Source organism: Sinocyclocheilus anshuiensis, unplaced genomic scaffold, assembly GCF_001515605.1.
Source record: "Sinocyclocheilus anshuiensis isolate Anshui unplaced genomic scaffold, SAMN03320099.WGS_v1.1 scaffold460, whole genome shotgun sequence".
NCBI classification, from domain to species: domain Eukaryota; kingdom Metazoa; phylum Chordata; class Actinopteri; order Cypriniformes; family Cyprinidae; genus Sinocyclocheilus; species Sinocyclocheilus anshuiensis.
In genome coordinates this window covers 728,276-752,755 of record NW_015554101.1, presented here as the reverse complement: position 1 = coordinate 752,755, position 24,480 = coordinate 728,276, and the positions used below count along the sequence as shown (strand labels likewise).

Below are 24,480 nucleotides of genomic sequence, written 5' to 3'. Positions count from 1 at the left end.
ATCTATCTATCTATCTATCTATCTATCTATCTATCTATCTATCTATCTATCTATCTGTCTCTCTGTCTATCTGTCTATCTATCTGTCTGTCTATCATCTATCTGTCTGTCTATCTATCATCTATCTGTCTGTCTATCATCTATCTGTCTATCATCTATCTATCTGTCTGTCTGTCTATCTATATATCTATCTATCTGTCTGTCTGTCTATCTATCTGTCTGTCTGTCTGTCTATCTATCTATCTATCTATCTATCTATCTATCTATCTATCTATCTATCTATCTATCTATCTATCTATCTATCTATCTATCTATCTATCTATCTATCTATCTATCTATCTATCTATCTATCTATCTATCTATCTATCTATCTATCTATCTATCTATCTATCTATCTATCTATCTATCTATCTATCTATCTATCTATCTATCTATCTATCTATCTATCTATCTATCTATCTATCTATCTATCTATCTATCTATCTATCTATCTATCTATCTATCTATCTATCTATCTATCTATCTATCTATCTATCTATCTATCTATCTATCTATCTATCTATCTATCTATCTATCTATCTATCTATCTATCTATCTATCTATCTATCTATCTATCTATCTATCTATCTATCTATCTATCTATCTATCTATCTATCTATCTATCTATCTATCTATCTATCTATCTATCTATCTATCTATCTATCTATCTATCTATCTATCTATCTATCTATCTATCTATCTATCTATCTATCTATCTATCTATCTATCTATCTATCTATCTATCTATCTATCTATCTATCTATCTATCTATCTATCTATCTATCTATCTATCTATCTATCTATCTATCTATCTATCTATCTCTGTCTGTCTGTCTATCTATCTGTCTGTCTGTCTGTCTATCTATCTATCTATCTGTCTGTCTGTCTATCTATATATCTACCTGTCTGTCTGTCTGTCTATCATCTATCTATCTGTCTGTCTGTCTGTCTATCTATCTATCTATCTATCTGTCTGTCTATCTATATATCTACCTGTCTGTCTGTCTATCTATCTGTCTGTCTATCATCTATCTATCTATCTATCTATCTACCTGTCTTCTATCTATCTGTCTGTCTGTCTATCATCTATCTATCTATCTATCGGTCTATTGTAATCATGCACTTACATTTTCTTAATATTATTTTTGCCATGGGCTCTAGTCTAATGTATTGTAGGGTTATGTTGTAGGTAATTTTAGACAGGCTCTACAGAGCACTTGAAGTAGTTTAGTAGTTTAACCTACTTTGCAAACTTTTAGATGCAAATCTGAAACACTTTTATTTCGGGAAGCGCAATAATAGGCCTCTGCCATTTCACTTCAAAGGTTTCTCTTCTGGGGCTGTTTGAAAGCACTCTTTTATTCTTTGAAAGCATTTATTTAAAGAGGTCATGTTATTGTATTTATTTATTTAAAAAATTATTTTCCTCAAAGTTCCTCTTATAATTTTTTTCTTTTAAAACGAAGCAAATGTGGCTGTGATGCCTAGAATCCATGATAGCTGGGCTCTAGCGCATTTTTTTTTTTGTTTAAGTCTTGCTATTTCTCATTTTGATGCCGGGTTTAAGGTGGGGCTGAGGACGCGGACAGGCTCTGAGCTCTCTGATTTGGCAGGCTCACGTGAGGGCCTTGAGTTCACTGTCAGGATCATATTCATCCAACTCTGCGTTTAATCCAGTGTGCTTTTTCTAGACTGGATGCACTAAAATGGCCTGCATGGAGGAGAACAGCAAGAAAATTCTCCACATTGACAGTCTATTACATCCTATCCTAGTATTTTTTTTTCTTTATCAGTATAACGAGAACGTTAAAATTAACTCTACACACTACAAAACATCTAGAACTGAATATACAGTATGACAGCATAAATGTAGTTTCCCACTGTGCCCGTTACAATATACCTCACACCTGAAATCACTGATTGAGCCACTCTCCTGCACCTCTCCAATCTAGATCATGTCTAATTAATTCATGTTGTGACATCTGCTCTAATGTTGTCCGTTTCGTTGGATCCGGGTCAGACACTGGCTAATCAGATCACTGCATTCTGCACACATTTTTAGGAAAGAGCTGGTTCGTCATGACCATGTGACACTAATGTTGGCACAAATGCCCTCAAAATGGCCTTAATTCTTGGCATAGATTTAACAAGGTGCTGAAAACCTTACTCACAGATTTTGATCCACCACATCCCAAAGGTGCTCTATAGGATTGAGATCTAGTGACTGTGAAAGCCATTTATATAGTCAACTCATTATCATGTTCGAGAAACCAGTTTGAGAAATTTTGAGCTTTGTGACATTATCGTGCTGGAAGTAGCCATTACGATGGGTACACTGTGGTCATAAGAGGAAAGACATGGTTAGCAACAGTACTCAGGTAAGGCTGTGGAGTTGGCTCAATTGGTACTGAAGAGCCCCAAGTGTGCCAAGAAAGTATCCCCCACACCATTACACCATCAGCAGCCTGAACCATTGATACAAATTATGATCCTACCGTCTGAATTTCACAGCAAAAATCTAGACTCATCAGACTGCCACTCACTGGATATTTTCACACCATTCCCTATAAACCATTGGTCTCAAACTCAATTCCTGGAGGGCCAGTTCTGCACAGTTTAGCTCCAACCCTAATCAAACACACCTGATCCAGCCAATCAAGGTTTTCAGGATCACTAGGAACTTCCAAGCAGGTGTGATCTGGAGCTGGTTAACTCTGCAGAGCCCTCCAGGAATTGAGTTTGAGACCACTGCTATACACCCTAGAGACGGTTGTGCATAAAAATCTCAGCAGATCAGCGATTTCTGAAATCAGACCCAACCATCTGACCATGCCATGTTCAAAGTCACTTGAACCAGCTTTCTTCCTCATTATGATGCTTTGTTTGAATTTCAACAGATTGTCCTGACCATGTCTACATGCCTATATGCATTGAGTTGCTGCTATGACATTGGCTTATTAGACATTTGCATTAATTTGCAGGTGTACCTAATAAACCTAATTAAAGTGGCCAGAGTGTATATGAACCATGAATATTCCTACAGTTCACTGACTTCTATGAAACAATTTCCAGTGTGTTCATCTCAGAGCAGCTTTCATTAAGTTACATCATATCATTTGGAGTATTGACCATGTTTAGGTTTAGCAAAATGTTACTGTTCAGAGCATCAGCTACTGTTATGTGCAGTATTAATACAAAATACTCTAGGTATTGTTTAATCGCTTTAAGTAGAGTCTAAATTCCAAGTTTTAAACATATCCTGGCATGACGCCTCCGATCACAAATAAGGACAACAGCGTTTCTTTATTTTCTCTTAACAAGAAGCCTTTAAATAAGAAGCTCACATGAAAAAGACAACATAATGAGAGAGCAGGAAACCCTCACCCCCAACCATAGCTTTAAATAGCAGGAAACAGACTGCACCACAATGGCTGGTTAAATATGGATTAGGAAAAAAAGATTGCATAATCTTTCTCATCTTCCAATAAAATATTGCATTTCTGTATTTCTATGCACTTGGCCTTCCGATCAAGATTTCTCTATCGAATCTTGATAAAGACTTCCTTTGCAACTGTGAAAATATCTAAAAAAAAAATAATAATAATCATAATTATGCAACAGGATCTAAAAACAGAAGTATTGTGTGATGCCACTCAGTTACTGAGACAGTTTGCGAGGACAATCAGTGCACTCTCACAGAGTGCAAACATCCAGCTGCATTTAATGTCAACAGGGTTTTTGAAGAATAATTAGTAGTATCAGCATCCTTAAGGAATCCATACATATTCTGAATAAACCATTCTAATATTAGCACATCATGGGTACTGTAACCCTTAGCAAAAAAGAATTAAGACAAGTGTAGAGTGAATGGGATAGTGTGTGTCTCATAATAACATGAGCCAAAATTAAGTGAAGTCGTCTCGACCCAAGAACATCCTTTTAGGTCTGTATGACAGCGTCAGGAACAACATATGAGATGAGACAAACTGAAGCTCAGGCCCAAGGTGCTCAACAGAGACTGCCCCATGATTTTGTTTTGCCCTGACCCTACATATGTACACCAGCCTCACAGGACTGTGTGCGCAATCCCAGAAGACACATATATAATCACTGTGACTGTACAACTGCAGCTATTGACTTGATGGTGGCATTTACAACAGCATTTGCAACAACAGGAACATCTCTGGCCACTCTCTGGATGGGTGGGATGTTGGGTCCTTCCAAGGTATCCAGAATACCTGCAAACAGAAAAACACAACAGTGACAAAGCCTGTAAGACAGCAAAATCTTGACTGTAAGTACAGTAGCCTGAGAGCATAGGCTTTTGATAGTCTCTCATAGGAATAAAAAAATCCCTCATTGACTTTTTGAGGGGAACTCGGTACTAACGGTTATAAAAGGCCATACCAGTTGGACTTGCAATGTGTGACAGAGATGTTGCGATCGCAGTGGTTATATTTGTGCTAATATCAGTGGACAGGATTGCTTTACATTATTTACATAAGAAGGCAACAGATATATGTAGAGTAATGCAAATATAAGACTGGTCATACTGCTCAACCACAGGTAAGAACTACAAATCAGACAAATGAAAGTTTTCAAACTGGCCTCATTCTGATGGGCTAAAAATAAAAAGGACCAAAAACACATACTGTAGGTGCTCAACTGTCTCTAAAATTAGACTTAAGAGGGAATTTCAATTACTAAAGGTCACAATAATGCCTTGAAGACATTCTCGTGCACCATCTCTTTCATTACATTGTTGCTATAAAGGGATGGAACACTTATGTTAACTTGTTAATTTGTTTTAATAATTTATAGACCTTCAGTAAGCAGTTCAGTGCTCCAGTGAAGTATTTTAACAATCCTGTTGTTACGTTCCTTAAGTTAGTATTTTGGATTGAACTGTACTTGCCACGAGAATGATATATTGCATATTTACTATATATTACAAAGAGTGTGCTGCAGATATAAAGTAGTAATACTGCAATTATGAATGCGATTTTTATCTGGACATTAACATTTCCTAAGGAGCTTATATCATTAAACTAATTTACAATTCTTCTTTGTCTGGTGACTCATGATAAGACTATTAATACTTTCTTTTGCATCATCACTCAAAAATGCTCATGCATGTCTATGCATGCACGTATTAAAATGTTTTGCATAAAATTATGTGTATGCAAATATTGATTTTTATTTCTATGTATTGTTAGTTTAGTGCATATGCATGAATAATAATACACAAACATAATATATGTTTCCTTGTGTTCATTTAACAGTGAAAAGTGTGGATTTTAATAGTGTTTTTGTTCTTCATGGGATTAAAATGTATTTTGTGAAATAAAATACATTTTTTCTTTTTTTTGCTGTATCACCCAGCTCTCCTTGCGCTCAGGCTCATGTCTTACCTTCGACCATCTTATGGTAAGCAAAGTGCAGGTAGAGCAGAAAGAGCATGTGAAGAGCAGCCAGGGTTCCACACAAGATGAGGCGAGGACTCTGACCAACAGTACGGGAAATCAGCACAGCCACCTGTGAGAAAGACAACAAAGCAATGACTACACATACATGCATAATCTTAGCTCTCGTTCATTCTTCTTTTACCATGCGTAGAGTAGAGAGTCCTCCGATCACCAGCCAGAGAATGTAGAAGAGCGAGTGGAAGTGCACATTGTAAGTGATGAAAAGGACCATACAGTGGCCAAAGAGACCATAACCCTGAAAACAAAGATAATATGAGACACTCCTGAACACAGCGTAAACTAAACAGCCCTAGCATGAAGTGAGCATGTCATATACTCTCTTCATGGGTAATGCGAGGTACTTACTAGCAAAGACAACATCTGCAGCATGGTAATCTGAGCGTTGCACAGGTAAGCAAGGAAATAGATGAAGGAGGACACTCCCAACCAGTATCCAAAACAGGTTCCAATGGCAGTTCCCATCAGCGTACCCTCTCTCTGTTTCAACAAAAAAACAATAAGATTCGATCATTAAAATGGTTCACAATTTTGGATGACATTTCTCACTGACACAGACAAACGTGTGGAAAATTGCTTACAATGACAGTTCCTGATGTCTTCATGCCATGGAGCAGAATAGCCACCATCGTGAACACCAGCATCATTGGTCCATACAGCTCTCCAGCAACTTTCTGGGTTTAAAAGATTAAAAAAAAAAAAAAAAAGAACTAATGAAAAAAAAAAAATTCTAACATCTGCTGTTCGAAAATTATCTGCGCTGTCCAGTGGGTTGAGTAACACAGTTTTGTCCCATTTTTGGCTTTTCAAAAAGCTCAAAACTAAAATGTGCTGTGAGACAATGAGGAAAGACATGCAGTTAAAGGGATAGTTCACCCAAAAATGAAAATTTGATGTTTATGCTCTTCGGCTGGATATCAACACACCCATTAACGTAAACTACGCCGGAGCGCGTACACACCTCACGCACCGGATGCCTGCGCGCGTCCAAAGACAGTTGGACATAGTGGTGTATTAGAGGTAAAAAATGATATAAATACTGTTCGGTTTCTGGCACAAACCGATCGTTTCGTGTCTTAGGACATCAATGTGTCGTCACGAGCCGCAGGGTTTAATTTGGATTTGTCTGTGCATGTTTTTTTTACTCTCATAGATTTTGTTACATTGCCATGCATTATATGACTGATAGACTGCAACGGCTGGAGTTAAAAATCATCATATGTGTTCTACTGAAGAAACAAAGTCACCTACATCTTGGATGCCCTGGGGGTAAGCAGATAAACATCAAATTTTCATTTTTGGGTGAACTATCCCTTTAAGCAAAATACAAGAAAACATATTAAGCTTGCAATAGAAAATAAATATATTTGCTTACACACTAAATCTCCTAATAAGTAATAAGACGATAAAACTATTTAAATGCTTAGTTTTATGACCAAAGCTCTTTAGTTTTAATTGTGGGGATCAACACATAATGCAATGTGATATAATGATGATACAGTGATTAAAGAGATGAACAAATAAACGTTCTTCAAAAGCCTGATGATCATATTTAATTTTTTCTAAAAAACAAAACAAAAAACAAATGATGTATGGATAATCAAGTAAAAAGTTGCTTCAGTCCAGTAGGTGTTCAACTTGAAATAATACTAATAATGTAACAGTTATTTCTACGTTTACTTTAAAAATCAGTAAAAATGTTACAGCCATAAAACGTGTACCACAGCATTTTTTTTTTTAAAGTATACTAAAAGACATTTTACTTGTTAAAAGTATGAACTCGCAGTCAGATACCAGAAAAGATAGATTGTGTACAACAAGTTTTTCAGCAAAGTTTTGATGAAGTGGATCATTTAGAGGCCTTAGGGCTTTATAAGGATAATAATATTCATCTCTCTCGCTCAAAGACGCCAGACACCTGCTCTTACCAATACAACTAAACTTGCTTTCTGTTGCGTATTGCTTACAACTAAAATTCTGAAGTGTCTTACCTGTGGAAAGTTGATCATTCGGACTGGGATCAAGGATTCGACCAACCTGTGGATCAAGCAGTTGGTTAATTGAGTCAGAATCAGTGATGATGCTGTAGCAGAAACCGCCGTTAGAAAGCCTGACATGCATCTGACCTGTTTCTGACTTGATTAGGCTCCACATCAAAGTACGGCCGGAGAATGTCAATATTGGCGTAGAGATTAAATGCTTTTGAGGCCTGTCTTTTTCCTGCCTGCCATACCTGTGTGGATATGAGATATATTAGTAGTCTTATCTACACAAAGCTAAACAGAACTATTCAAAGGAAAGTTAGACATGTGACTCATATGTAAAAACAAGTTCCTAGCCCTCCCTCTAGCTCACCTCATCAGCAACCTGTCTGCCCAACTGTCCCTTCAAGCCCTTCATCCCGAGGAACTCTCCATATTCACCGTTGTCCTCCTCCGTAGCTGCTGCCTCGGCTGTCACCTCCTCCTCCTCCTTCATACGCTGATGGATCTCCCCCATATCCTCAAAGCTGGAACCAGAGGTGTCATCCATATTCTCCATGTCTACCACTGCCGAACCACTGCCCTGGGGTCAGTCACATTAAAGAACAAACACTGTGTTAAAAAGTCTCATTGTATTTTTTTTAAATTTTTTTTAAACATGAAGCCAATTGCACATTTGTAATATGTTAGAGAATGTAATTATGTAGCATGCAGGACATTTTAATTCTGTGCCAATATGTTTACTAAAAACTATGATATATCGTGAATGCTACACTAAGATAAACAGTTATACCACAGTTTTGAGTCGTTGGCTTATTATATTTCCCGAAACCTAGAGTACTATGCAAATTCTGCATAAACATAAACACACCCTAGTGAAAAATAAATATACTTAAATGTATTTGAAATACATTTATTTCATGCCGAGTATACTACAAATACATTTTTATATTTATGTACTTTAAAATGTCCTGCAATTGTACTTTTGGTATACTTAAAAGTCTGCTAAATTGGAACAACTCATTTTGCACTTTAATTGTGCAGAAGTAGTGCTGTAGTACTATTAAAGATATACGTAGTATATTTTTAGTGTGCTAAAGTGGAACTATTGCAAGTATACTTCAGGTACACGTTAAATATTTTGCATTTAAAGTCTGATATTATTCAAAGATCATACAATCCTCATCAAAAGTGACATTAAAACACATTTTAGACTTAATATTAAGAAAACTGCATTGTGCACAAGTAATGTTTAATTATAATTTTGATATCAGGAAGTCTCAAGTTATCTGTCAGTACATATGTTAATAGATTTGAACTACATTTAGTTGTATTTTAAATATATTACTTTTTACTATGGTATATATACACCATGGTATACATCAAGATACACGATACATAGTATAACCACAACGCCAATTTCAAACATTCGAGGACAGGCTAAGAAAAGCACACTAAGCTTTATTAAACAGTAAAAAAAAAGTGTGTATTCCAGAAGTTATGTTACAGTAATAACGATGAGCTGAGGTGAAATTACCTGGATAATGTTGTCGTCAAAACTACCCCATGGTTCCGTATTCGTGTTTGTGCTTCCTTGTGAAGCCGACATTGTTTTGCGCTAACAGGTACAAGAATACAGTCAGAGAGGCTAGCGGCTAGAATTTCAAGAAGCTACTGTCTATAGTTTGATTCTGGTGCTCATTGTAGTTTAGCATTAAAAAGGTTTATGCGGATTATTTCGTCAGCTGTTGACGAGAAAATGTCTAACGCTACTTCCGCTAACTATAAATAAAAAATAAAAGCGCAGATCAAAACTTCCGCATTTGATCAGTCTTGGAAGAACACAAGTCTTGTATTCTTCCAATATTTTAATATTAACTCGTATTTAACCACATAGAAATTAAGTACCTAAAAAAACTTGTCGTTTTAAAGTGACAACGTCGAGCGCGTATACTATTATGTCATGTCAAAATAAAAGTCGTGTGATTTTGTGATATTATTTTTTTTCTCTCATTTTATTCGATATTGTGAAATAACGTGTTTCGTATTTGCTTAGCTTTCTGACATAAAAATAAATTAAAATAAAATGGAGTGGGTAGAAGATTGCATATTTTAGATTAACAGCAGATTAACAAAATGTTAATGCTCAACATTTTTACGTCCATCCACACATGCATATTAAAGTATTCTTGCTCCAGGCAGGTACCTCATGTTTGCAAAGTTATATTAAAATCTCTGAAGTCTTTGTATTTATTTCACTTTTTTAAATCTTACTAAATCCGTGAGATGGTTTTTACGGGCCACTAGATGGTAGCACTACACTTGAGACCGTGATAGTATCGCGAGATCATGGTCTCGCGCAGTGTTGCCAACTTAGCAATTTTGTTGCTAAATTTAGCAACTTTTCACACAAAAAGAGGAAACCACAGATGCCTAGCAGTACACACATCACGAGAATTGAGTTAGCTGATATTTGCAATTGTTCAATTTAATAATAATAATAATAACAATTGAATAATTTGATAATTGAATAGTTGTTCATTTATGATACACTTTGGTAGTAGCTTGTACCTGCGATTGTTGATCAGGTAGTACACTAAGAAAAATGGGAAATCTTTCAGGACATTATCCATTATCCATCATCCATTGTAACTCTGTAACCCAAAAACACAAAGCGTAATTTAAAATGCAGGTAAAAAAACCATCACAGAAAATTATTGTATATTTACATAGTAGATTGTGCCTTATTTGTACAGACTTTTCTTAGAGTGTAGCATACTAACTAACTACTAGTACACTGCTTAAAGCATAACTGTTGAGAATGTGTAGAATTACTAGTTTACTAGCTACTACAAAAACTTAAATTGTAATCATCCAAAAATGTGTAAGTTTTCAATAATTCAATGCATTTAAAAATACAGTTATTTATATTTTAATATTATATCATGCATATTATTTTACAAACAAATCTAAATTAACACATAAAATATATTTTTTGCTGAGATTTGATGACGTGACAATTTTGCGTCGTGATTACGCAATGACATCACAACATCCTTTAGCAACTTGTAGCAACAAATCGACCTTCCTTTAGCAACTTTCTCTGAAAATTAGTTGGCAACACTGGTCTCGCGTGATTTGCCAAATCTCCTTTGACGTCACGTCAGCCTCGCTGGTAGCGTAACGCGTGAGGGGACGAGGCACTGCTTTCTTGCAGAAGCCTATTATATTATCATCAACTTCGTTTCCATACAAGGTTACCAGCTAGTCCAGGTATGTATACATCGAGTCTCTACAATGACATAATTTGTTTTGAGAAATAATTTCACTTTTAGCTAATGCGGCGTCGGAATGCTAATCTGGGTTAGTGGAGGTGAGTGCACGAGCTCACTATATTTATAACATATCAGGCCTTCTTCTGTATTTTTACGGTGATATATTTAAGATCTTGACAAATGTATACTTAATCTGAGAATCGTTTTAATGACAAGTTTTAAAAAATGTATTTTTTTATGAGTTCACATAACTGTGTCCTCGGCAATGTGACACATAAAGGGGGCTACAGACAGGCGATCTGTAGGATATATTTTCAGTGTCCGCCTTCAATATTTAGGCTTGGTTTTATGTAGCTTTTTTTATGCGATTTTCATATCTCGATAAAGTGTAAGCTTTGCATGTATTCTAAAGTTGAGTAATATTATCAGTCAAGTATTAGATTTTCGTCATTGCAAGTAGTTCTAGGTTAGTGAACGTTTTAGTGGATTGCAGATATAGATAAAAGTAATCATAAAAACCACATGTCATTAAGTTATAAAAACATAAAGAGGTAGTTTGAAGACTTTCACCTACATCTGAACATTGCTTCATTCTCAAATAGGTCTTTATTTGTTGACATACACAAGTTGTCTTTGGTGCATTGTTTATCTTAATTTGGACTGATATTCATGCTGTATTTGTTTATACTAGATGTTGTGATTTTCACTATAACATACATTATCTCTAGTGAAATAACAAATTCCCATAAAATAAGATATGGGGTGCGTCCGAAATCGCATACTGCTTAGTAGGTACTACATTTGAATTTGAACGTACTACTCGTCTGTTAAAAAAGTAAGTTCTATATAGTATGAATGCGAGTAGTATGAATGGAATTCGGACGTACTACATCCGCCATGTTGATGTTGTCACGTGACATGCGTCTTCACAACAGTTGGTTTTTCTCTACTGGCTGGCCCACGCAGCATCGTACAGGCTGGCGTCACTCGGCTTTGACATCCCCGATCTGTTCGTTATCTTGATGTGCTCAGTAATAACAATGATTAAACATCTTTTTACAGCCGATTCACGAAATCATCTCATCGATTTACAATGTTTAAACTTTCAATAAGTCAGCCGTTCACTTAGATCATGTTAAACAAGTGCCATTTAACCACAATGAACAACGTTTTTCCCTGAGGTGTTTACACTTGAAGAGAGCCGCGTCGCCGCCTTCCGCCATTTTCGAATATGACGCCTCCTCTCCCATGGCCTCATGGGATAGTAAAGTGTCCATCGTATGCATGCTACGGAATTCGGGCGGAAGTAGTAGGTCATCCGGGTACTTCTCGCCTACTGTTTTTCGAATACTATGAATTCGGACATACTACTCGCCTCGCATACTGTTTTTCGCCTACTATATAGTATGGAAGTATGCGATTTCGGACGCAGCTTGGGTGTTTCAGGTCTGACGACATCAAGCGGGCGTGGTTTGAGCGCAAGGTCAAGGAGCATGCGCAGTTTACACGCTCCGTGTGAAGCCCGCGAAGCGGCGATGATCTCGTTGGTACTCAACGGTTTGTTTCATTTTCTCTCATTTTAAATATGACTGATCTGATGTTAAATGTTAAAAACTGCGAAAGAAGTACTTTTGTTGAGTGAAAGTACAAGTTTTACTCAGGTTTTGTGCTTGTTATCTCAGGTTTTGTGCTTGGGGTCTCAGGTTGTGTGCTTGGTGTCTCAGATTGTGTGCTTGGTGTCTCAGGTATTGTGTGCTTGATGTCTCAGGTATTGTGTGCTTGGTGTCTCAGGTTGTGTGCTTGGTGTCTCAGGAATTGTGTGCTCGGTGTCTTATTTATTAATGTTAGTAAATAGACCTTTTATGAGATATAAAATATTGAAGAATCACCTGAAGAGCATATACGTGATATATATATATATATATATATATATATATATATATATATATATATATATGTATATATATATACATCGAGTCTCTACAATGACATAATTTGTTTTGAGAAATAATTTCACTTTTAGCTAATGCGGCGTCGGAATGCTAATCTGGGTTAGTGGAGGTGAGTGCACGAGCTCACTATATTTATAACATATCAGGCCTTCTTCTGTATTTTTACGGTGATATATTTAAGATCTTGACAAATGTATACTTAATCTGAGAATCGTTTTAATGACAAGTTTTAAAAAATGTATTTTTTTATGAGTTCACATAACTGTGTCCTCGGCAATGTGACACATAAAGGGGGCTACAGACAGGCGATCTGTAGGATATATTTTCAGTGTCCGCCTTCAATATTTAGGCTTGGTTTTATGTAGCTTTTTTTATGCGATTTTCATATCTCGATAAAGTGTAAGCTTTGCATGTATTCTAAAGTTGAGTAATATTATCAGTCAAGTATTAGATTTTCGTCATTGCAGGTAGTTCTAGGTTAGTGAACGTTTTAGTGGATTGCAGATATAGATAAAAGTAATCATAAAAACCACATGTCATTAAGTTATAAAAACATAAAGAGGTAGTTTGAAGACTTTCACCTACATCTGAACATTGCTTCATTCTCAAATAGGTCTTTATTTGTTGACATACACAAGTTGTCTTTGGTGCATTGTTTATCTTAATTTGGACTGATATTCATGCTGTATTTGTTTATACTAGATGTTGTGATTTTCACTATAACATACATTATCTCTAGTGAAATAACAAATTCCCATAAAATAAGATATGGGGTGCGTCCGAAATCGCATACTGCTTAGTAGGTACTACATTTGAATTTGAACGTACTACTCGACCGTTAAAAAAGTACGTTCTATATAGTATGAATGCGAGTAGTATGAATGGAATTCGGACGTACTACATCCGCCATGTTGATGTTGTCACGTGACATGCGTCTTCACAACAGTTGGTTTTTCTCTACTGGCTGGCCCACGCAGCATCGTACAGGCTGGCGTCACTCGGCTTTGACATCCCCGATCTGTTCGTTATCTTGATGTGCTCAGTAATAACAATGATTAAACATCTTTTTACAGCCGATTCACGAAATCATCTCATCGATTTACAATGTTTAAACTTTCAATAAGTCAGCCGTTCACTTAGATCATGTTAAACAAGTGCCATTTAACCACAATGAACAACGTTTTTCCCTGAGGTGTTTACACTTGAAGAGAGCCGCGTCGCCGCCTTCCGCCATTTTCGAATATGACGCCTCCTCTCCCGTGGCCTCATGGGATAGTAAAGTGTCCATCGTATGCATGCTACGGAATTCGGGCGGAAGTAGTAGGTCATCCGGGTACTTCTCGCCTACTGTTTTTCGAATACTATGAATTCGGACATACTTCTCGCCTCGCATACTGTTTTTCGCCTACTATATAGTATGGAAGTATGCGATTTCGGACGCAGCTATGGTGATTAAATGTGCCTATTAATGTCAGTTTTGCCATTTTCACACACTGAACTGTGATACTAGTGAAGTGTATGCCTTTGTAAATCTGCGAACTCTTGGATGAAGTTCAAGTTTTAGGTCTGAAATCAGCATTTTTGCAGTTATTTTTAAGACTATTTAAAGAAATGTAAGCATTTAACTGAAGTTTCAGTTCCTCGTTTTGATTCCTTATAAAGCAGAGGTTGCCATCATCAAGCAGGGGGCGCAGCGTATTTCAGATTGTGTGTTTTGGGGTCGTTTCTGGAAGTCATCGAGTGCGTTATTGTGATCGTGTCGTCAGTCGCACGCCCCTGTGAGTGGGCCCCGTGTACGTGCAGAATCAGTGGAGGCAGATAGAGGCGGCGCTGCCTACGTCTGCAGTGACGCCGCTGTGGGCCGAGGAACAGATAACCCGTGAGAACAATTAGACTTTCATTTAATCACAATAAACGAGCTAATCGGCACACTTGCATTACATCGGCGACCGTTGTATATCGCATGACTGACAAGACGAGGTGGGAACCGAATTTCTAGTTTGACTTGACGTTTTAAGTAAACCTAGATTAGATGTAAACGAAATGACTTTTTGCATCTGTATTGTTGTATTATTACAAACAGTGAGTTCTTAGTAAATACCAGTATGCGTGGCTATTACGTACACTAAACTAAAAGTACCATGGTGTTACTATTGGTTTTTGACATGTATTAACTGGCATGTCTTTTTGACATGCATTATGGTAGTACCATGGTATTTTTTTAAATACCATGGTATTACAGTATTCTGATATTGCTGTCCAATGCAACCACTGTACCTTGGTAGTGCCACAGTTATTGTGCATGCTATTGTGTTTTATTAAGTCTCAGAGAGATTTGATATTTGTAAAAGTGTATTGTTAGTTTAAGTTGTTGTAATTGAAATGTCCAGATATGGTCTTGTTCTTGTTCCTCTGGTTTATAATCCAGGCATGCAGTCAGGATGGAAAGCTCTAGATCTGTGGAGAGACTGCAGGGGCTTTTGTTCTGTCCACTGCATGCAGATGTTGCTGTTTTTGTGCTCCTCAAAGATGTTTCTGAATTCTGTTATTGGCTGTCATTACATAAAATGTTTATATTGTTGCACCGTCAGCCAGTCATTAGGTTTTTGTTTTTTTTTAGATTAAAATAATAGCTGATCTAAGATGCAGCTTGAGAGCTGCACCAAACAGCTCTCCCTGTTGTTCTTCTAATAGGTGTGTACACTTTAGTTTTTTTTTTTTTCTATCAGACATTGTTTTTTCCCCACTTTGCTGGGACAAGTTTAGTTTTTGTTTTGCACAACCTTTCCAGGAATCTAAGAATGTCGCCCTTGAGACGCTGTCAGCTGTATATTGTATGATACCTCACGTGTAGCTCTAAGTTTGGCAGGCACATATCATTACTGACACACTGAGACATTCGCAGGATCATGTCAGAGAGGCTTTGAGTTCACAGGAAAAAGGCCACAGCTGAAGTAGTCTGATACGGGTTTTATGCTACCAGTAAAAGTTTGCACTGTCAAACTAATTTCTAATGAGTATTTTCAACACCAGATTATAATAACTGTCACTAAAACTATGGAAAAACAAACAATGTTTGAATGAATGCATGTTATGTTTTATACCATATTTTATGAGATGTATTGTGGAATGATGTGCTTTGAACAGTATTGAGTTCACATAAATGCTGGAAGCAGAACGTTTTTCTTTCCCTGTATAACTTTTCATCAAAATGCTATTTATTTGAAGAAATTCATTCAAGATTTATATTTATCTGCAAACATATTTCAAGTAGTTATGCGCAATCCTGTGGATCAAAAGATTTTAAGATTGTGAGAAACAAAATCGGTCAAGTGTATCTGAACTTTTGATTGTTGCTCTATACAACGGAATTTAATTATCGAAAATAAAACTTGTGTAAAATAATGGAAATTACATTAAAGAAACATAAAAACTAAAAATTCTTAAAACTGGGTGATAATTGGCCAGCAGATTATTAACTATCAGACCAATTATCACTGTTTCTCAGTCAAGCTATAATTCTTTTTCAAGGTGCGTTTTATTTTGTTGCTAGAAACTAATTGTCACAAATATTGGCACCATAAACTATTTTTAAATGTAAGCAAATTGAAGAGGAAAAACTGAAATGCAATTACGCCATATTTAAAATAATCATTTACTTACCCTCATGTCGTTCCAAACCTGTGTGAATTGATTTCTTCTGTGGAATATTATAGTTAAAATCATATTATGATTATTATTGTTGTTATTATTATTATTATTTGGAACATCAATGGTATCCCAGAACTGTTTGGTTGGTAACATTTCAGATGTTGCTCATGTCATTTGAGAATAGAGAAGGAAGCGATTGACTTCAGCTGGCGTGTTTTGTTTGTCCGCAGCATGTCACCCGTGGGGCAGAAAGAGAAGGCTGCCCTCAGGCAGTGCATTCAGGCCCAGGCCCAGCTGGAGGAGGCTATCGTTGGGGTCATCAAAGCTGAAGTTCAGCTCAGGAGCAACTCCAGAGAGGTGAGATACAGTACCTGTGTGTTTTCGGTGTCATAAAGTAGATATGAAGTACTGGCCTATTTTTAATCTTTTATTTCTATACTTAACTCTTAAATCATGCTTGTGTTATTAACGGTTTAGTGTGACTTAGTTATAAACATCATTTATCTTTTCTTACCGCCTTAATCTTTTCTAGTGTGTGTGAACACTGACATGCTTCATAATGTGCTTTTAAGTTCATTTAGTGCACAATGAGATGTTATTTTCTTGTTTGTGTTATAAACATAAGAAAACATCCGTGTATGTGACATAATTTGTCACACCTCACAAGCACATGTAATAATTACTATTTGGATGCAGGTTGTCTAAAAGGAGTAGGGCTTACTAGACCACAGCTAAACAAGCTCAGATGTATTAACGATTGAGAAATTGTCTCAAAAATAGTTTGTAGACAAGTATATAGGATTTACGCTCATTCACTTAAGCTTTATTGAGAAACCTCATTGGCTTTCTCCATAATCTCTCAAAACGGCTGCATGGATCAGAGTATAATAATGTTTCTCTGTTTTAAATGAATAAGGACCGTTTCTATTATTGTAGACCTCAGATCATTGCAGGCTGTCCTTCAGCGGTTTAGGAGGAGGGATGTCTTATTCACCACAGCAGGAGTTTTAAAAGCTGCTTGGCATCTGAGCGCTTTCATATCAAAGACAGACGCGTCAGGACTCACACGCATGTGCCTCTGCTTACTCACAGGTGAAGTCTCAGCTGCACAGCTGTATCAGTAGACATCTGGAGATCCTTGAGGTCTGGGAGGTCTGGCTGCTGGAGCAGATTGATCTGGTGGAGCAGCTCAAAGGAGAAACTTTACATCAGCAGCTACAGCAGCTGCATTTGGTGAGTTTAAAGGGATTTTACTGAGCATTTTTACATTTTCGGTTTGAAGAAGTACATGTGATCATTTGTACACACAGCCATCTGTCAGTCAGGAAAATTGAGCTGTTATTGCGGAAATACTGGTATCGTTTCTTTTAAAAAAAAATTTTTAGTATTGACTTAAGTCAAGACTAAAATAAAGCAGTCAGTACAGAAACTTTTGATAATTCTGAGAAATGTAATCTAAATATTGACTCTGAATACTGAAACTAAAGGAGAAGTGAAGCTGTTCTGCTTGAGATACTGTAAAGCTGAAATGATTATTGTTCTCTCGTGGTTTCTTACAGCTCAAAGGCCAGTTTGACATTCTCATTCATCAGCTGGAGTATTCCAGTAGTAACAATCTCGCCACCCAGCTCACCAACTGCCTGGAAAAGTAAGAACCAGATCGACTTTTCTAGAATGATTTTGTTTGTGTATCTGCTCCAGTGTGTTAAATGACTGTTTACATGTCAAGATAGTCAACAGAGGTAATGTAGTGGTTTCCCTGTCTCCCTGTGAATCTCCAAACAATCTACAATAATTTTCAACCACAAAAATGTCTATGTAGATGATGAAAATGTATTGGATAATAATGGGTTTAAAACTCGTCTTTCGTCATTCCAGGCTTTCTTCTCTCAATCTGACTCCTGACGAAAGCCCAGAGATGAGTTTCCAAGCAGATGCACGTAGCTTGCGCCAGGCGATCACATCCTTTGGGACCATTTCTACCCAGGTTTGTGGAATTGCTGATTTGTAAGTAGCCAAGTAGATTAAAACTGTTTAATGCAAGAACTATAATACAGCAAAAACTAATCAAAGCATGTTTTCAAAACTGTTTTCATTAGATGAAAATTTTAAACATTTTGAAAATTTGAATTATTTGAATACACTGGCACAGTCTACACCTGACATCAGTGGTACGATGCAAACAGAGCCCAGTATAATCAGCAATACTGTCTAAACTGGATATGAAACAATGCTGTTCTATTTCTGATGTGCTCCATCAATTACACTACTTCTGACAACAGTACAAATTGATTCTGAACTTTCTTGCACTTTTGTTCAGTGCAGACAACCTCAAGCTGTTGTGGCACTGGTCGTGCCTGGTGTAGACATGGTGTGAGAATTTAGTGAACACGTTCTGATAGAACATATGGTCCGGTTATTAACATAGGATTGAAATGTGCAGTTGACTTTTGATAGGATCACAGTGTAGCTGGGGAGAGTAGAGTGTGTGAAAATACTATGTGCTCATACCATTGCTATAAATAGACCTGTGCACCCTTACACAAAGCACATGAATTCATAACTCTTCTCTGCTGCAGCACATGGAGACCTCAAACTCTTCTGAGAGACCATGGCTTCTCCAGGACTGCCCAGTTTCTTGCAAGAAACAGGTTTGTTTTTTATGTTACACATGGCTTGTGTACCTTCCTGCTCATTAATTTGCATCAAGGTAAAATACCCATCTTGTTTACTTAGAAATTAGATCCTGAATGGGCCACACCTCTGGCTGAGTGGCTTCTAGGAAACCGTTCAGTAAGCAGCGCTCCTGTAGGACACCACCTCAGTACAGACCCCCAAGACTGGCTGCTTGTCTCCAAGGAATCTCAGGTAAACTGTTATTTAATTTTATTTTTCATCATGCGATTATATAGTCTGATATAAGAGCAGATGTGTGACCCACTTGTTGAGAACCGTTGAATTATTCACTTGACTGTAGCTAAAGTGCTACTGCTCTTAAATTGATGTCTTTAGAAAATGGCACACTGAGTTTTTTTCATTTCCACTTTACAGGAAGAGCGACAGTTACCTGCCTTTGACTTCCAGAAAGCTTGGGGCCAGCTTCAAGACCTGGAGTCGTGGCTTCTGAAGGAGAAATTGCCAGTTCGTGAGCGAACCTGCAGCGGAAGCTCGACCTTCTCGATTGAGATGATCGAGGAAAGTGACCTAAATCTGGATGAGGTGGAAGTGGAAGACCAGCAGGACAAATGGGATGACGCTGTTGAGGAAGAAGAACTCAGCAAGTGGCTCTTCAGCCCAAGCCCAGTCAAGCAAGATAAGACCAGCCCGGTGTCAGATGCTGACCGCTTCAAGCAGATCATCAAACCCTTTTACGAGAGCTTCTCCCCCAGCGATTGGCTACCGAAATCCGACTGCAGCTCTTGCTGTGCCACACGCACCACTGCCGTGGAAATCGAGAACCTCGGAAAGCTCAAGTGCCTAAAGACTCCACCTTCATCCGCTGCCAGCACTCCAATCACCAGTCCAGAAACCATCGAGATGTGGCTTCACAAGACCATCCCTATTGAGACCACCTGCAAAGCCAACGAGACCTGTGCCAGCTATGCTCAATGTGTCTGTGACGACAACTGTGGAAAAGAGGCCCTCAGTGCTTGGCTCCTCAAGAAAGAGGGTCGAGATAAGAATGGCGTTCCTGTCAATAAGAACGCCACAAACAAAGCCTCCAGCCAGCAGCAGGAGCAGCAGCAGAAGGTTCAAGCCATCCTAGAGGCGTGGCTACACCCGAGCAACAGTGCCAAGTCCCCTGCCATGTCGTCCCTCTCTGCCTGGGTGACCCCATACATCAAAACCTCAGACTCTGAGAGCTCTGTCCAGGAGCCTTTGCAGAACTGGCTTTTGCCAGCGATGAAGCACATAAGCACAGCCACTGAGACGCCAAAGAGCGAGAACACTAAAGAGCAAGACAACAAAGACATCGAGGAGGACAAATGGCTTCTACGCAAACGGGCCAGTGCACAGGTGAGGCCCAGCACAACATAAACACATTAAAGGGACAGTTTACCCCAAAATTTAAATGGTCATCAATTACCCTCATGTTGTTCCAAACCCATATGACTTTCTAAATGCAAATAAAGACAATTTTAGTGAAACATGAGAGATTTCTGTTTCTCCATTGAAACTTTACACAATCAAAACTAGGGCTGGGACAATAAATCAATGCATCGCGAACAGAGGAATGATTCTGTATCGATTCTGAGATTTTCCGAAGGCATCGCGATTCTCTCTTGAATCGATTCTGAGCTTAGTTTTTAACAGCAGATTGAACTGCGTGCTTTAGAAATAGCCATATTCTGCTTGCTTCCAGTTCCTTACACACGCACCATTTGAACCTAAAATAATCATTCATAAAGTTCGAAAAGGTTGAAGCGAATTACAAAGAATTTACATTAATCTTGCATCATAAAAGTAGAAAAGCCGATGTGCAAGTACATTTAACCTCTTGCATTACTCAGCCGACCACACAAGCGTTCTTCTTCGTGAGCATTTGAGTGTGCGGTTAAAAACTAGCCTAGAGCGCCATCTGCTGTTAAAAACTAAGCTCAGAATCAATTCGAGAGAGAGAATCATGATGCATTCCGAAAATCTCAGAATGGATCCACGAATCGCGATGCATCGATTTATTGTCCCAGCCCTAATCAAAACTTTGGCGCCAAAACGTTCATAAAGATTCTAAAGAGACACAATCGCTTTAGATGATTAACAGACTTAATTCAGAACTTTATTCAACACATATTTGAACATTGATCAACACATATAGGGCACATCAAATATGGTAAACACAAACTCATGATTGGATTACTTTTACAAAGTCTTTATGAACGTTTTGGTTGCTTGAACTTTCAATGAAGGAACAGAAATCTCTCAGGTTTCATTAAAAATGTTCTTTTGTATTTCAATAATAAATGAAAGTCTTGGGGTTATAGAACGACATGAATTGATGACGGAATGTTTGATTGAACTGTCCCTTTAAGAAACATTTTAGGTTTCCATCCATAGAACTAGGGTTTAAAAATGTCACTTTTAAAAGTTGCATTTCATACACATTAGTCATATACATATACATTATATACATACACGTCATAGCACGTTTTCCTGTGGTTTGTCCAGGAAAGGCTAGGCCTACCCACAGTATGTGACCTGTTTTCCTGTATGAAGCTCAGTGGAGACAAAGAGAAGTGGCTACATCAAGCAGCTACACAGGTGAGAAACAATGGCATAAATATGAACGTTTTTTTTAAAAGTAGTCCCGTTTTTTGCGTTCAGAGGAAGTAAAACCATTTTCTCTTCTCTTTTTCAGATATGAATGCAACATCCATTGGCTTTTGGAGATTTGACTCGAGCGTGGTTTCATCGCTGATTATTGCACAATATTTTTTTCTTCAGTGCTCTTTAGGGATTAATTCTCTCTGTAATCTTCTTGATTGAAAGGGTGATCTGGACTAAAGGTCCTGTCCAGGAGGCAAGGCTTTTGGTACACCATCACTTGAGGAAGTGTTAATGTAGGGGAATTACTGTCATTTTGCCCTTTTATTGGCTTAACGCAGTTACATTTCAGTAATGTGATTTAGAAATCATGAGGAAATGGACCAGATTGGTGCATACAAAACAAATAAATTATTTTTTTCCCTATGGAGGCATAGTGGGGGTGGGGGTTGGGATGAACTGAAATAAAAACATAAATCTATATTAATTTTAATCACGCAGTTACAGCATTTTTTTATTCATCTTCCAAAACTCAGTCCTGCACATATGGAGGAAAACATGCTCTAAAGCAGAGAATGATTTCCTCCATCATCAGTTCTTTGAATATATATTTATATAGAATTTTACTATTTTCTCAAGTATGGAATGAGCTTCCTTTGCCGTTTATTTTACTTTATTTCAATGATTATATTATAAACTTTAGTGGCATATAAAACGCCAGGTAAACATAGCATAACTTCTGTTATTGGAACCTCAAGAAATCTGATAACTCGTGCCTGATATCGAATGTGTAGCAATGCTTGCTGTCAGTCCACCTCCTGTATGTGTGGAAATCAATCCACCAAAGTTCACCATTTCTGCTGTGTCTTTGGCTACAGCAGCCGATGTTTGTTGAGTGTGGTCTTTGTGTTAGGCTCAGAGTGTTGGTAAATGTTTAGCATAGAATCACTATAGTTCTTTTTCAATTGAATTGCTCGTATAGTAACCACTGCCTCTGCTGTGAACCACTGTGTCAACATATAAGACAAGATTTATACTTTGCACTCGCAGAGCAAAGGCTACAGGTGAAACTGGTTCAAAAATGAAACCGCTTCCTTTAGACAGAAAATTCAATTTCATAACGTCATCTCGTGTACCAATCTTTCACTTAGTAATGGACCAACGGCTTGGTACATAAATATTAACAGTGCAGAAATCGGTCTTTTTTTCTGTCAGCATGTGCTACTGTTGGACTGCAGTATTGCACATGTAGGTTAATCGCAAATATTGCTTACATGATCTCTAATGCTTTGATCCTTGTCAACTGAATAAATAAAAGTACATAAAGTCTGATTTCAAGTTTGTTTCCTAACAAAATACCAGTTTATTCTCACAGAAAGAGGAACCTAGACAAAAAAAAAATGCCATGGAGTCATTCGAGGTCATATAAACCTCATTTCAACATCTCAGCAGAACACACAAATGTAAAAGAAACCCATTTTTATAGCACAGATTTATTTACCTTTTAACAGAATTGATAAACATTTACTTCTAGTTACACATACATTCTGGTGTCCGTTAACACAGTGCTGCCAATGTGCCTAAGTATCATTTCATACATTCATAATTACCAAATGATAAAGCAATGAATATAGCATTTGATATAGCAATGAATTTGAGTAAATACTCATTATCTACTGCGACGTTTTGTTTCGTTCAAACACGTTTTAAACTCAATTACATACTGCAGTTGTGCATGCCTGCTGAAAACAAGCAACGACTTGCTGCACTAGTTGGTACTAAAGCCATTATAGGTTATATATACACATCTGATAATCTATCAGTTACATTAATGGACACTAAATTCAACTTTTGTCTAAAATAAGTTTTAATAGTTTCAAACATTGCTCATATATCAAACGATATATTTTTAGGAGATTGTCATGCATTTGAAGCCTCAAAGTGCGGTTCGTTTAAAGTTAATGGACATTGAATTTAGAAAGAAACAATCATGTTTGGTATTTTGAAAAATTGGCAATTTGTGGATTAATTTGTTGAGTGTCTTGAGAGAAGCTTCAGTAGCGGGTAGGAGAGCTTCCCTTCAGATGGTCCCAGTTATTGTAGAAAGCATAGAGTCCAGAAAGCGTCAGCCCAACCAAACCGCCCCGCGCTGCGCCCCGCAAACCTCCTGCAACAAAACAAACAGAACTTTAGCAAACAAGTGAAAACAAGAATCGGCAGTTCCTCTAAATTTCTCTCTAGATGAACTTCTCTTCCTTAAGTTGCACTCATCACTCTCACCAAATTGTGTAATAACGCTTAACATCTTTTTTTTTTCCCAAGTAGCTCCCTATGGAAGTCTCCTCACCTATGAGAATCCAAGCCTTACTGCATTAAACTCTTAAAGGGGTCATAGGATGCTACATGCACTTTTACAAGTTGTTTGAACGGAAATGTGTGTTGGCAGTGTGTGTACACAACCACGCTATAATGATAAAAATCCACCCGGTTATGTTACAGATTTTTCATTAAGACCCTAAAGAATCCTATCAACTTGTGGAAAATGGCCATCATATGACCCCTTTAAAGCAGCACTATGTATGTTTGGAAGATGAATTCATGATGTACTCGCTCATTAGATACATTTTGCAAATTTTGAACACAGAAAAAGTTACATAGTGCTGCTTTAAAAATAAAGGTTCCAAAAAGGGGTTTTTGTAGCAAAATAACTTTTAGTGTGCGGTGGTTAGCGTGACACAGCACGAAACCAGACTTCTTTTTTTCCTCAATGGAAAGCATATTTACACTGTTTGAATCGTTCCCTGTCCCCTATATAGTGCACTACGTGCCATTCACTG

At 37.5% G+C, this 24,480-nt stretch overlaps 3 protein-coding genes across 5 annotated transcripts in view; 1 reads left to right on the top strand and 2 right to left on the bottom strand.

Moving 5' to 3' along the window:
* Positions 1-3,340: 3,340 nt before the first annotated feature.
* On the bottom strand, positions 3,341-9,364 carry yipf3 (Yip1 domain family, member 3). Its single transcript, XM_016461883.1, has 9 exons — positions 9,041-9,364; positions 7,877-8,086; positions 7,648-7,754; positions 7,513-7,558; positions 6,103-6,195; positions 5,870-6,001; positions 5,646-5,759; positions 5,450-5,573; positions 3,341-4,276 (listed from the first exon to the last, which is right to left on the bottom strand). Exons 1-9 carry the CDS (start codon positions 9,110-9,112, stop codon positions 4,146-4,148), a joined length of 1,029 nt encoding a protein of 342 aa, XP_016317369.1. The 5' UTR covers positions 9,113-9,364; the 3' UTR covers positions 3,341-4,145.
* A 1,266-nt stretch (positions 9,365-10,630) lies between these two features.
* On the top strand, positions 10,631-22,096 carry ncoa4 (nuclear receptor coactivator 4). 3 transcript variants are annotated; one of them, XM_016461868.1, is made up of 10 exons: positions 10,631-10,776; positions 16,612-16,738; positions 17,474-17,614; positions 17,941-18,029; positions 18,260-18,368; positions 18,961-19,032; positions 19,118-19,249; positions 19,433-20,398; positions 21,548-21,640; positions 21,738-22,096. In XM_016461868.1, exons 2-10 carry the CDS (start codon positions 16,613-16,615, stop codon positions 21,741-21,743), a joined length of 1,734 nt encoding a protein of 577 aa, XP_016317354.1. In that variant the 5' UTR covers positions 10,631-10,776; position 16,612; the 3' UTR covers positions 21,744-22,096. The 3 variants fall into 3 exon arrangements, with proteins under 3 accessions (XP_016317354.1, XP_016317353.1, XP_016317356.1); XM_016461867.1 differs by lacking the exon at positions 10,631-10,776 and adding an exon at positions 14,604-14,710; XM_016461870.1 differs by lacking the exon at positions 10,631-10,776 and adding an exon at positions 15,351-15,424.
* LOC107669571 (mitochondrial import inner membrane translocase subunit Tim23-like) overlaps positions 22,058-24,480 on the bottom strand; it is an 8,004-nt gene continuing 5,581 nt past the window's right edge. The window contains exon 7 of the mRNA XM_016461871.1: positions 22,058-23,810. Within this exon, the coding sequence (XP_016317357.1) occupies positions 23,698-23,810 (113 nt within the window). The 3' untranslated portion in view covers positions 22,058-23,697. The remainder of the gene's footprint in view (positions 23,811-24,480) is intronic.